The 13734-nt window shown below is 36.3% G+C and overlaps 3 protein-coding genes across 3 annotated transcripts; 2 read left to right on the forward strand and 1 right to left on the reverse strand.

The window, feature by feature from the left end:
• Positions 1-447: 447 nt before the first annotated feature.
• Positions 448-3437, reverse strand: LOC120204094 (uncharacterized protein C23H3.12c-like). Its single transcript, XM_039204177.1, has 8 exons — positions 3215-3437; positions 3029-3093; positions 2795-2893; positions 2442-2489; positions 1797-1866; positions 1612-1683; positions 833-895; positions 448-661 (listed from the first exon to the last, which is right to left on the reverse strand). The coding sequence occupies exons 1-8, from the start codon at positions 3407-3409 to the stop codon at positions 515-517; spliced, it is 759 nt and encodes a 252-aa protein (XP_039060108.1). The 5' UTR covers positions 3410-3437; the 3' UTR covers positions 448-514.
• Positions 3438-7604: 4167 nt separating this feature from the next.
• Positions 7605-10926, forward strand: LOC120204097 (translation initiation factor eIF-2B subunit alpha-like). Its single transcript, XM_039204183.1, has 5 exons — positions 7605-8171; positions 9671-9823; positions 9910-10051; positions 10178-10419; positions 10627-10926. Exons 1-5 carry the CDS (start codon positions 7710-7712, stop codon positions 10831-10833), a joined length of 1206 nt encoding a protein of 401 aa, XP_039060114.1. The 5' UTR covers positions 7605-7709; the 3' UTR covers positions 10834-10926.
• Positions 10927-12058: 1132 nt separating this feature from the next.
• Positions 12059-13378, forward strand: LOC120204099 (trihelix transcription factor ASIL2-like). Its single transcript, XM_039204184.1, has one exon. The coding sequence runs from the start codon at positions 12116-12118 to the stop codon at positions 13238-13240; it is 1125 nt and encodes a 374-aa protein (XP_039060115.1). The 5' UTR covers positions 12059-12115; the 3' UTR covers positions 13241-13378.
• The last annotated feature ends 356 nt before the right edge of the window (positions 13379-13734 follow it).

Consider the following 13734-nt stretch of genomic DNA (forward strand, 5'->3'; position numbering starts at 1 on the left):
TAATTTTTTTAAAAGAGTAGATATTTGATTGCAGTTCAAAAGTTTACTAGTTAAATTAAATTTTTAAGGCTTAGTGATTAAAATAAGAAGGGTAAATTACGCATTTAGTACTTAAACTTTTAATTTTTTAAAAGTATATCTAAAGTTTAATTTTTATTTCAATTTAATACCCCTGTTAGAATTTAACTTAAATTTTTTAAAAAATGAAAATTTAGGTATTAAGACATATCAAAATTGATAGTTTAAATAATAAATGAATTTAAATGAAAATTTAAGTATTAAGATATATCAAAATTGATAGTTTAAATAATAAACATGTAGCTTATCCAAATAAGAATATAGTAACCGAGTGACGAAATTTGTAGTTTACCCCCAAATTGTTTCCTCATATTTTAACTTTAATATCTATGTCGTTCGGCTTGTTCGCAAATAGCAAAATTTAATTGGCAAAAGGAGAATATAAATGCAATCAAAGAAAATATCCGAAATTGATGACAAAAAAAAAATGGGAAAATTACATCAAATCTCTCCACTTCAGAACATCATTCTTATTCAACCTAAACTTGATGCATATATCTGAAATAGCCTTTTCATTAACACTACCATTGTCATCATGTCCACTCCGAACAAGCTCCTCCAACTCCTTCGACGGCTCCAACACCTAATTATTAAGAAAATTACAAGGCCGTGTTATCGCCGGAATCCATGCTCCGCTAGAGAATCGATCGAAATGAATATAATTACGAGGTCTTGCAAATGAGAAATGGTTGAGAAATTAAAAACCGGAATAGAAAAACGAAGAAGATAAGAGCATAGAATAGTATACGGAAACCTCGGAAGAGCATTGTTGAGCTCGGGAAGTATCCGTGACTAATTGAAGAAGCTTCTCGCTTCCCTGCAACGTCGACATAAACAAAGAAACGGTGAGCGTGCAGTTTTACTTTGTACCGATGGATTGTATTAAGTGGAAGGTTGAAAAACAGTGATTACAATCGAGTCTGACACTGAAAACTAAGGTACCAACTACCAACCTTAACAATATACCTAGAACGAGGCATTTTAGTTCCTTTATTTCCTCGTTCACGTAGATATGGAACTGGATCTTCTACCACTCTTGAAGAATAAAAAACAAGTTTGACGAGCTTATATGAGAAGTAGAGAGCAATTCAGAAATCAACGCACTTTCTGGACATGTTTATAGAAGGGGAACGAAAGCAGCAGGAAGGAACATGAGAAAAAGCAGTGTTATGTATAACTAAACATGTTCAAAGCAGGTTATGGTTGCATATACGACTCAAGTTAGGCACTACATTACCTGGACTCGTCTTTGAGGGACTAATATGGGTATATTCAACTTTTTTCCAAGTGTTTCATGTGTTTAAGGGTTATATTTCGATACTCGTATCTAGAAATGCATTAAGGACATAGTTACTTCAAGGAAAACAGAAGAGTTGGAATAACAGGACTCAGGCAGCTAAAGCTGATCTTGTGATATGATGGCTGACATAGGTTACAGTGAACTGTTCGATTCAAATACTAGGAGCAATAAAAAATCCCACTACGGTGTCTTCTAAAGTATCCGAAAGTATCTTCAGGAACAAGAAATCCCACCTGGAGAGCTCGCCAATGTGAATATGAGCGAAACAGAACCCAAAAGAATGGGATGTTAGGCAGAGGTAGAACCTGGTGAGCAAGAAGATTTAACAGAGAATGTGAGACAAAATCAAAATGACAAAGGAAAGTTCAAAATGGTTAATCCGTAAACAATGGAGCAACAAAAGTATCCACATACGTACAGCAAGTGTAGTAGTCAATGGAAGCAACGTAACCGAACCATAAAAGTATTTCCTGTGTATAACAGTACCCCTGAAAAATCAGAGAACGCTTTGGTTAGAAATAATGTACCTTGCGTGCATATTATGTTACTCGAACTAGGGCACGAATGTCAGAAAAATTATTTCTAAGTTTCCAATGTTTTTGGAAGGTTGTTCGAGGGGCATATCCCCATACCCATGCTTGAAAATGTGTCAAACATACGTACTTCAAGAAAAGCGAAGAGTCGGAGCTACATAGCTCGTAGGAATTCAAACAATATACACATATAAAACAACACCAAATCTCCAAAATCCCTTTCTTTTTTGGATTGTTGGAGATTAAAATATCCAGAAATCAATAAACCGTCCATTGAGGCAAAAACTGTATAGAGATTCTAGACATCCATATTCATCAGGATTCAAGCAGAAGGGAATTCCCGGTAACCCAGAAGTGGTTTCCCCGGAAAGCCATAAACCAAGTTAATCGACCTTTTCCGCTATTCCCATGTTCATTTTGGAAAATAAATGAACCTAGAAAACAACCAAGCTTTGTCCACCACATTTTCATGTATTCTAATTTCCTCCATATCAGTAAAGCACATAGAAAGAACAGTGTAGAACAATTACCTCAAGGCTATCTGTCGTAATCTTCGCCGCACAAGCCGTGCATTAAAACTGAAAAGTGTTAGAAGCATTAGGAACAAACCAGAAATTATCCAAAGTGCCGGACACTAGAAAACCAAAATCCGATACTCTCAACCACAAGTGTATTTAGTGTTAGTTTCTCATTGAAGAATCCAAATTCCATGTAAATTTCAACATAGGGACAAATCATAGAAGGATACATATCCTTCTCCATTGCTCATTCGAATATGCCAACGAGCTGTGATCATTCATTTCCTTAAAACACCCGTGTCCGACACCGATATAGAGATTATAACTATATTTTTAACAATTGAGAAAAGAGGAAAACAAATAACCTGGAGGGGTATGCAATCCGAACATTAGTAACCTCTTTGGTTATAGATTTCAATAGAATCTCTGACGGCTTAACTCGAGCTAAAAGCTGTAATCCAATCCTATGAAACACAATCAACATAAACTATTAATTCGAGCTAAAAGCTGTAATCCAATCCTATGAAACACAATCAACATGAACTAAGGCCAAAAAACCCAGTAAATCAAACCAATCATATTTGATTTTCAGCTAATACCCATGGAGCTTGTTCTTGAAACTGCCCTCAGGTGCTTTTTCCAGACCAGCCCATGCATTATTCATCTATGTTAAAGAAAAAACAAAAAACAAGAAAGGGCTCAAAGCATACTCAAATGCACATTGAAAATTAAAAAGGACCATGAAAATTATATATATATATATAGACACACACACACATATAAACCTTGTCTGAAATGAAATCAACAAGAAGCTCAGCATTGGCATTGATTGGGTTGGGATTGGATGAAATCTTCTTCCAGAGGTCTTTGACAGTGGAAGGAGTGTTAGTAGAATTGAATTGTGATGCAGATTGATCAATGGATCGGCTAAAACACCAGATTTTGCCTCTAATAGGAAACACCACAAGTCTTGCCCTCATAATGTATGATAAAATGTCAAAGAGAAAAGAAAAATATCAATTCATTCTGGGTACAAATGGGTATTAAAAATCATGGAATCAAAGGTGTCTGTGTATAAAAAAACTAAGAACAATAAACAACAAAAGATAAAAGATTTCTTTTTTACAAAGAATTCAACACTTTTACAACGAAAAGGAAAATGGGTTCTATTTATGAGTAAAATCGAAGCATTTTGTTATGCAAAGATGAAGAAGAAGAGCAATAACTTTTTTATTTATTTTATTCTGAAGAGGAAAAGCAAACACTTTTGAAGCTTGTTTTGAAAGGTTCAAAGTTTGAAAATTTTGTTAGAGAACGTGGGATATTGCCTAGGACTGAAAAGAATATACAATTTAGGTTTAATATACATTTTGGCCCCTAAAGTAGGTATGGATTCTCATTTTAGCTCTTACATTTTTTTTGTCAAATGCTACCCTTAAAGTTTCGATTCATCAACGATTTTGGCCATTTGACCCATTCCGTCTAATATAATTAAAAGTATTATTGGCATAAAGTTATAGAGTTCTTCGTACTTTTAAAAAAAACTTAATGTGACCTCAATGTGATTCTTTGATCAACGTTTTTCGTTGTTGACCGTTATGATGCTGACGTGACAATTTATGGTGTTGATGTGGTGGTCTAAAGTGTTGACTTGATAATTCACAGTTGTTGATAACGTGACAGATAACATGACATATGAGCTAAATTGGTAACTCAAACACCACAGATAGACTGTTACGTTAGCACCGTAACGATCAAACGATGAAAAATATTAGACAAAAGATCACGTTAAATTTATTTTCTGAGTTGAAAGACTACATTGATAAAGAAAATTACACGAATGCCTGTCGTAATCGTCTTTCGGTTGGGCCCCGAAATTGGGCTTCAACTTGAAATAATAGGTTAGAGTCGCCACCGATCACTTTAAAACCATTTAGGTGGATCGAATACCATCTTACCTGATCTGCGTTTTTACCAGAAATATGTCGGGTTCGGGAGTCGGTTACGGTCAAGGAAGGATTAGCACCCTTGAACCGCCCTTTCGGTACCAATTAATATGCCGGTTGTCTTAGTTGCGAAAATTTAAATTAAAATTAATTTTTTTTTAAAAAACAAATCAATTCGAATAATTACCTTTGATCGATTAAAAATATCCCTAAAATGTAAAGAATGATAGATTTTAAAGGTAATAAAATAAAAATAAGAAAAGACAAATAAATAAATAAAATACACTAAAATTAAAAGAGAAAAAAAATGAATAACTAAAATAAAAAATACTAAAATTAAAAAGGAAAAAAATGAATAACTAAATTGAAATAAATTAAAATTGATAGATTAACTTGGTATTAAAAAAATGAACTGCAAAAGAAAAAATAAAAAAAAGTTAGGGGACCAAATCACAATGAAAAATGACTTTAAGCAAACAAATGAAATTTATCCAAACCTGGAAGGACTAAAACAACAATTTGGCCCTAACCTTCCAAGACCAACAGGTTATCCCTTTGAAAATGCAACCAGTGCACTGCACGTGTTTTATGAAAGCCAAAATTCAATTTGGCTTAATTCTCCTTTCTTTGATACCTCTGAAATTGATTTGAGAACGACTTCCTGAGGCAACCCTTGGTCAAGTTCCTCCTCCTCGAATTTGGAAGACGGTGTTTCATTCCGAGAGCAACGCAGTTTCGGAATCCTGTTCCAAAAATGAAAGTCTCGAACCCTAACGACCAACGTCCCATAAATGTCGTCGCTCCCTCTCTTAACAGCGGCCAAGCTCCTCAATGAAAGGAAATTCCAGCTCCTCCGCAGAGGGCTCCACACCTCCGTCACGGAGATGGAACGCAATACCATTTTACACGCCATCTCAGATCCTTATTATTTAGTATGTGTTTTCTTGTTTTCATCTTCTGATATGCAATCAACTTGTTTATCGGATTTGGAATCGGAGGTCTCGTCTTGCTGAGCTGTACCATAGCTTTGTTTATCTTGAAATCCACATGTCAGTTGAGAAAAAATGCAAGGGAGGAACTTGGGATAATCATCATCTTAGCCAGCATCACATTCATAGATATAATAAGGGAGTGTTTCGTTTGAAGAAGGCTTGCATTTTCCTTTTCCACATCCCACTTCTTTGCGTACATCATCTGCAACAAGAACAAATACCCAGGTTAACAGAACATCCAAAGATCCCAAAACAAATCAACCAACAATGAAAGATGAATAAACGGGAAAGTGAAAAAGCCAAGATGGGTTCCAAAAGAGGGGATAAAAGTCGGTTTTTAGCAATGTTGAGGTGTCGAGCCCCCTCCCCCCCTCTTTTTGTGTTTGATTTATATGGGTTTTTATAGCCTAAGATCTTAGTGTTTGACCCCTATTAGAACTCTAACTCCACTGTTTGTTAGCTTGTTATCTCCATGAAATCCTTGCGCCGGAGGAATCGGAGTTGTGGAGGATGTGAGACGGGTGGCCGTGAAACTCGGAAAGGGAGGCGAGGGAGCTTGCGGCGCAGAACAGAACATTGCCAGGGTTAAGGTTCCTCACGGGCTGTTGAACTGGGCTTGGTTCACTGTTAGGTCGCATGTTCAGGCCTGTAAATGTAAAAAAAAACGAAATTAATAATATTATATATATATATAATATAAACATTATAAGGACGCAAATCATGTGTCTACAATGCCACATTGAGTTTCTTTTTCAAAATTATCGGAATATTTGATACCTTTTTGTCCACATTACATGATCTTTTTAGTCGAATATTGAGTTTTTTAAGGGTCAATATGAGAGTAGTTCAAAAAACTGCATATTAATTTTTTCTCACGTTCTTTTTTTTATCTACATCTTCTTTTTCAACAAGTGGAATAGTAAAAGAAGTATTAAAGAATATGAGTAAACTAGAATGAAGTTTTGATTCAATTCGGCAAAAAAGTATCACGTGAAGATGGATCCGGATGGTGTTTTTGAGTCTATTAGGATCTCGCAGCTCGGGGTTTGTTTCCCGAGATGCTGCTGACCAGGTACTTGTCGGTATGGTTACATTATTATTAGGTTGTGTCGAAGTTAAATTTTTTCATAGATTCATGCTCTGCATGTAATATTTTCTTTAGTAAGTGAGCATTGATAGACGCATGTAATCTTTGAATCGAATCCAACGTTTGTGGTCAACAAGATGTCCCGACCGGAGGAGGATTTGTCCATATTAGGTTATCATTTTCGAAAAGCTTGTAATATATTTGGATGCTAATCTAAATTATAAAGTGTGTTTTATTCTTAGAGCTTGTAATATTGTGACATATACTTCGATTAAGTGGGCTCTCCGTTCTGAAAATACCTTATATTTTGACTTGATTTATCTCAAGATTATTACGTTTGTTGTATCCAATGATTTTTATTATGGTACTAGGAGGTCTTAGGCCACTCTTTTTCCCTTATAAGTCTTAGAAGAAGTTTTTAATAAGCCTCGTTTTTAAAAAAATATATATTAAAATTTGAATATTTAAAAACAAATGTTGATTTTTGAAACTTTTTAATTTAACTACAAATTATGATTGAAAAGATGATGAAGAAATTAATTTAAAAATCAAATAAAAAGTGCAACAATATTATGTTCAAAACATTCTGAAATTCCTCAAAAATCTAAGTTATTTAATTTATATATTTTATTCTTTTTTAGCTTTGTTTCTAAAATATAATTTATTTTAACTTGACTTCTAGATGTCACTTAAATAAAGAAACTAAAAAAATTAAGGGTTAAAATGAAAACCACGCGCATACTTTAGGGCTAAATAAAAACCTTTTATTTATTAGGGTAAAATATGTATTTAGTAACTAAACTGTCAGTTTTGATATGTTTTAGTACTTAAATTTTTAATTTTTTTAAATTATACCTAATATTTAGTTTTTATTTCATTTTAATACTCACAGTTAAAAAATTAACACAATTTTGATCCATTTTAGTACATAAAATTTCAATATTTTCAAAAATTAACGTTAAATTTTTAACGACGGGATACTAAAATGAAATAAAAACTAAATTTTAGGTATTATTTTGAAAATTTTGAAAATATAGGTTCTAAAATGGATAAAAACTAATAGTTTATTTACTAAACACGTAGTTTATCCTATTTATTAATTTATCTGTTCATAATCCCAATCCCCTAGTTAATTATCCTTCCTAAACACACAAAAATAACCCAGAATCTCTCTCGTTGATCCATCCACTTTCCTTCAAATTTTCCCGAGAAAGTGACCCTCGTAGCACAAAGAGGAAAGGAAAAACATTGTTAAATGTGGTGGAGATCTGCTTCTTTCATTCTCGACAGACAGCAAGAACAAAACGCCGCCGTTCCACCCAATCCCGAATCGCTCTTGCTCTCGTCTCCTCCTCCTTCCATGGCGGATTCTCTCCAAAACCCTAAACCCGACATTTCCGCTTATTACCAAACCCGCGCCGCGCACCACGCCGTCGTCACGAGCGATTGGCTCGCCCAGGCTCATGCCGCCGTCAGCATCCAAACCGACGACGACGACTCGTCGGTAATTGATGGGAAGATCGCCCCGGCCGCTGGAGGTAGAGGAGGCGATAAGGCGTTTAGTGTTATTGATGAGTTCAATAGCTGGAGGAAGCAGCCGGATTTGGCGGAGGCAGTGGCGGCCATTCGCGCCCTCGCGGCGGTTATTAAGGCTAGCCAAGCTACCACCATGATGGAGCTTGAAATTGAGCTAAAAAAGGCTTCTGATTCGCTCAAAGTGAGTCCTTTATTTTTTATTTATCTGAAAATTTCTTTATTAGTTAATCACTTTTCATTGTTTTGATGATGACTGATAAAGTATACTGTCAAACTTAGTGAAATACTAAAATGTATAGAATCATATGTATGTATTTAAGTGCTATGCTATGTTTCTGGGTTTCGAGAGTAAGTGTCGGACATGTTTAGGCTCAAAATTTTCCAGGGTTTTTGTATACGTGGAGGGTCTTGTAGAGAATCTCATCTCCATCCTCTTGTCCAAGAATGTGTTTACATATGCACTTCAGGAAAAATGAAGAATCAAATTATCAAAGTTCTACTCGCTTGAATCTTATACAAGCTAAGACATATGAGAGTTTTGATGAGGATATCCATGTAATTGTCCGACATGGGTAGGCTCAAAATTTTCCAAGGTTCATGTTAGTGGAGAGTCTTTTAGATAATCCCATCTCCATCCTCATGTCCAAGAATGTGTTTACATATGTACTTTAGGAAAAATGAAGAATCGGATTGTCAAAGTTTAAGCTAATCTCTTGAATCATATGCAAGCTAAGACATATGAGAGTTTTGATGATGATATCCATGTAATTGTGTATAAAATTTGGGTGAAAATTATCACTCATCTTTGTTATGTAAAGGCAAAATATGTGCTTCTTTTCCCTAGTTTCCTATGTATAATATTTACCATATTGCTATGTAGGACACAGCACTGATTAAATGCTAATCATGTATGATTGTAAAGGCCTAGTATACTGCATTGTATTTATCTTTCTTTCTTTTTTGTTTAAGTTTTCAAGTTTCCAATTGACATTATGAGTGGTATTGGAACCTTAGTTAAGGAAGTATATTATAATTGCTTAGGTTTATTGAAATGAAGCCATTCTCATTATTAGGTGTCCGGTATTTTAAACCATTGGTGATATGTTTTATGATGATTTTCAGTGAAAAGACTGTCAATGTAACTCTCATAAGTAACGGTGCCCGAAAGCAATCCTTTTATGTTACTTCTAGATGTTTTGCATTTGTATATTTAAGAGAAATATTGTAAACAGTTAAAGAATGACTTATTAGATGCATTGCAAGATGATAAAATAGTGTTGCGGAAAAGATTTGGTGGCATAATAAATATACGAGTGTGCTTTGTCCACATCCGCTGCCAAACAAGTTATCTTTATGGTGTATGGTGCTCTGGAATGTGTATCAGATATACCCTCCTTTAATTTTTACTACACAATATCGTGCTGTTCTATAAAATTTGAACTAATAAGATTTTTTCATAATCAAAATGTTGAGGCTCTAAAGTTTGATTCATCAGGTGTGAATTTGGTTGGAATTTAGACATGTCTTTTTTCGATTACTTTGGGTGAGTAATCATGTTTCCGAGATGTGGAAGATGTGGAAATTAGAGGGTACCGTGCAGAAGTTATCCCAGTTCATTCAGTTTGAGGGTTTAATTTAGTCTTTGTTTGCATCACTGTTAACCTGATGTTTGCTTTCCAGGCATGGGACACAACCTCGATCTCTTTGACAGCAGGTTGTGATCTCTTCATTCGATATGTGACTCGAACATCAGCTTTAGAGTATGAGGACTTCAATTCAGCTAGGTCTCGGTTGATAGAACGTGCAGAGAAGTTTGGGGAAATATCTTGTAAGGTATTTCGGGTTATAATTACTTTTTATGATTTCACTTCAGTTATACTTCATTCTTGTCCTGAAGACAGTATTGCCGAACATTGCAGGCACGCAGGATTATTGCAATGCTATGTCAAGATTTCATATTCGATGGTTGTACCATTTTGGTACATGGATTTTCCAGAGTTGTCCTTGAAGTATTGAGGACAGCGGCACAAAACAAGAAACACTTTCGAGTTTTCTGTACAGGTTCGGCTTTCTACGTTCCTCAGGACTAAGTCAAATGTGCTGCTGTCATCCTAAAAGGAGTCGTGTCATATTTTGCATATGTTTATTATGAGTTTATGACACCTTTTAACCATGCTTTCAATACAGAAGGAAGGCCCGACAGAACAGGGTTACGCTTATCTAACGAGCTGGCAAAGCTTGATGTCCCCGTAAAGCTTCTAATAGACTCGGCGGTGGCATATACGATGGACGAGGTGGACATGGTACTTGTCGGGGCTGATGCAATTGTGGAAAGCGGGGGTATCATTAATATGATGGGAACATATCAGATTGCATTGGTGTCACATAGCATGAACAAACCCGTTTACGTGGCTGCCGAAAGCTACAAGGTGATCAAGGCTTCATTTTTTTTTTCTCATTTCTTCAAAAGCATCTGAACTAGGAAATTATGGTATAGGCACATAATAAAGAACTTGTATCGAGAAGTCGACGGTTTTTTATTAGTATATGATGTTTTTCTTTGCAGTTCGCCCGTCTTTATCGTTGGACTGTTGGACCAAAAGGATATGGGTCACTAATATGATTTTTTTTTGCAGTTCGCCCGTCTTTATCCGTTGGATCAAAAGGATGTGGGTCCTGCCTTACGTACCATTGATTTCGGGGTACCTATCCCATCCAAGGTCGAGGTCGAAAAATCCGCTCGAGATTACACCCCTCCTCTATATCTTACTCTACTCTTCACAGATTTGGGTGTTCTCACTCCTTCTGTTGTTAGCGACGAGCTCATTCAACTCTATCTGTAGTGCCGATTCGCCGAGGAAGGTCGCCACTTTTTACTGTTTAGAACTATATGGAGACTGCTTATGTAGCGAGTGAGATCTGTGTTTCTGATGATTGATCACTTGATTTGCATCACATGCATAAAACTTAAAGTTCATGCATCAAATACATCATTATATACAATTTGAAAATTTTGAAACCGTTTAAATCGTCCTGATTCGAGCCAGTTCAAGTAATTTGGTTGAAATTTTTTAGATAAAAAGTAGTTATATTTTTGAAAAAAAAGGCATAAGTGGTATTTGTACATTTGGGGAAAATAATCAATTGTATTATTTTTTCTCTCAATGTGATCCTTGAACTTAGAAAATAAATTTAATGTGGCCTTTTACAAACGTTTTGTTGTTGTTGACCGTTATAGTATTGGCGTGTCAGTTTATGGTGTTAATGTGATGGTCCACGATGAAGACGTGACAGTTCATTTGTCATGTTTGAGTTACCAATTTAGTAAATCTGTCATGTCATCTGTCACCTTGGTTTATCACATTAACATCGTAAATTGTCATGTGAACATTGTAAATTGTCATATCAGTGCCGTGACGGTCAACGAAGAAAAAATATTAGTCAAAGGATCACGTTAGGTTTATTTTCTGAGTTGAATAGTTGAATTGAGAGAAAAATTAATATGATGATCACATTATTTTCCCCCCAAAAGTGCATAGACCTCTTATGCCTTTTTGTCTTAGATTCATATTTTTTTAATAGTTTAGGATGATTATGAGATAATATTTATTTATAATATTTCTTGGTTATTGATAACATGCATGTGTTTCATAAGTGTTCGAAGAAAATAATATTTTCTTTAATCAATAAAATTATTTGTACGTTAATAAAATTGTAAATAGCCTAAGGTACAATTTTTGTACTTAAATGGCATACTTCTTATGAATATGGATCCAATTATAAATTGTTTTTCTCCATTAAAAACAAAGAACGCTTAAAATATTATCGGCAAAGGAAGGGTAGTTTCGGTACACCATCGGCAAATGAACGCTTAAAATAAGACCGATATTACCGAAAATTAAAGCCGGTGACGGAATCTCCACATCCCCACCAATCGTATCCTTCCACGTCACCCTACTTTCTACACGTGTCCCATTTGCAATGGCTCCTTCACCGACGCCGTCACCTCCCCTCCCGTTCACCGATAATAAAAAACAAATTAAAGCAAAAAATTCCCTATATTTTGTTTCTTGTCGAAACCCTAAATTCCCCCTTTCTGAAATCATCTATTTTTTCGGATCTACAATGGAGGAAGGCGAAGAGATCCAATCGTACCCATCGGTTGCTGCTACCGGATCTCCATCGCCGTCTTCGCCGTCCAATAGTCGTGTAACCGTGACGGTGGCTGCCGCGCCTCCTCCGGAAGAGCCGGTTCAACACGAGAGGGCGATAGTGCCGCCGCTCCCGCCGCCGCAGAAGCCGAAGTGCAACGGCGGTGGAAGGGAGGACTACTGGAGCGAAGGCGCCACGGAGGTTTTGATTGATGCGTGGGGAGAGAGGTATTTGGAACTGAGCCGAGGGAACTTGAAGCAAATGCATTGGAAAGAAGTGGCGGATATTGTGAGTAGCAGAGAGGAGTATACGAAAACTCCGAAGACGGATATTCAGTGTAAGAATCGAATCGATACGGTTAAGAAGAAGTATAAGTCGGAGAAAGCTAAGGTTGCTGCCGGAGGCGGGCTGAGTAAGTGGATGTTTTTTGAGAAATTGGATCAACTTATAGGATCCTCCGCCAAGATTCCTGCTAATTCGGCTTCCTTCGGTGGCGGTGGAAGTGCTGACTTTTTGTCTAAAGTACCAATGGGGATTCCGGTCGGGATCCGGTCTAGTTTGAATCCATATCGAGTTTCTCGAGTTAAAGAAAGACGACAACATCAACAACATTTCCAACAACAAAAGCAACCGAGAATGGTTGTATTGAAGAATCAGAGGAAACAGGGTCCGGTGGACATGGATTCCGAGGACGACGAGGAGGATGACGATTTGGATTCGGTTGATAGTTTACCTCCACCTCAGACAGGAAAAAGGGCAAGAGGAGTGGTTAACAAGCGTGCCAATTCAGGTGAAAAAAGAAGAAAATGGGGTAACTCAGTTAGGGAAATAAATCAGGCGATGTTACGGTTTGGTGAAGCGTACGAGCAAGCGGAGGCCGCGAAGCTTCAGCAAATGGTGGAGATGGAGAAGCAGAGGATGAAATTCGCCAAGGAGATGGAGTTGCAGAGGATGCAGCTTTTCATGAAGACTCAGCTGGAGATTTCACAGTTGAAGCAAGGGGAAAAAGGTGCTGGAATCAACAACTCTGGTAATCATCATAGTAAAGTTAATAATAGTAATAACAACAATGATAACAATAGTGATTGTACTAATTGAGTTCCAGTAGGTTTGGAATTTGATTAGTGGGGTTAGATTATATGTGCTTATTTGTATGTAATGAGTAAAGACACTAGATTTGTATTGGAATTGGTAGTTTGTTTTTTAAAGTGTAGTTATCATGGTTTTCTTTGTTAACATAGTGCGTGAACCTACATGTGTTTTGTTAGTGACTAGATGCCCAATTAGATATGGCCAAAATATTCGAATCAGACAGGTTTCATTTCAACCCAATGGTTGATTTTTTTAGTTCGGGTTTAGGACAGATTGGGGTGAGTTTGTTAAGGAGTCGATGTCAAGACAGAGTCGGAGTGAGTTTTTACTTAAAAATTCAGGACGGATTCGAGACGGGTGGAATACAGTCAAAGGTATTTGTAGGCAATGAGAATGTGAGTAATTACAAGGGATTTTATAGGGGTGAAAGAGCAGGAGGAGAAATGGTGATTGCAATGCAAATGAAGAACCTATGGCAAGACATGGCAAATCATCAACAG

This window comes from Hibiscus syriacus, unplaced genomic scaffold (assembly GCF_006381635.1).
Source record: "Hibiscus syriacus cultivar Baekdansim isolate YM2019G1 unplaced genomic scaffold, ASM638163v2 tig00010533_pilon, whole genome shotgun sequence".
NCBI classification, from domain to species: Eukaryota; Viridiplantae; Streptophyta; class Magnoliopsida; order Malvales; family Malvaceae; genus Hibiscus; species Hibiscus syriacus.

What these genes read in the sequence shown, in the direction of transcription:
- LOC120204094 (XM_039204177.1), bottom strand. Translation starts at nt 3,409, where the DNA reads ATGAGGGCAAGACTTGTGGTGTTTCCTATTAGAGGCAAAATCTGGTGT. An exon ending in CACATTGGCGAGCTCTCCAG is followed by an intron (nt 896 to 1,611) that starts GTGGGATTTCTT and finishes TCGACGTTGCAG; the next exon opens with GGAAGCGAGAAGCTTCTTCA. An exon ending in CTCAACAATGCTCTTCCGAG is followed by an intron (nt 662 to 832) that starts GTTTCCGTATAC and finishes CTTAATAATTAG; the next exon opens with GTGTTGGAGCCGTCGAAGGA.
- LOC120204097 (XM_039204183.1), top strand. Translation starts at nt 7,710, where the DNA reads ATGTGGTGGAGATCTGCTTCTTTCATTCTCGACAGACAGCAAGAACAA. An exon ending in TTGGGGAAATATCTTGTAAG is followed by an intron (nt 9,824 to 9,909) that starts GTATTTCGGGTT and finishes CGAACATTGCAG; the next exon opens with GCACGCAGGATTATTGCAAT. An exon ending in TGGCTGCCGAAAGCTACAAG is followed by an intron (nt 10,420 to 10,626) that starts GTGATCAAGGCT and finishes TTTTTTTTGCAG; the next exon opens with TTCGCCCGTCTTTATCCGTT.
- LOC120204099 (XM_039204184.1), top strand. Translation starts at nt 12,116, where the DNA reads ATGGAGGAAGGCGAAGAGATCCAATCGTACCCATCGGTTGCTGCTACC.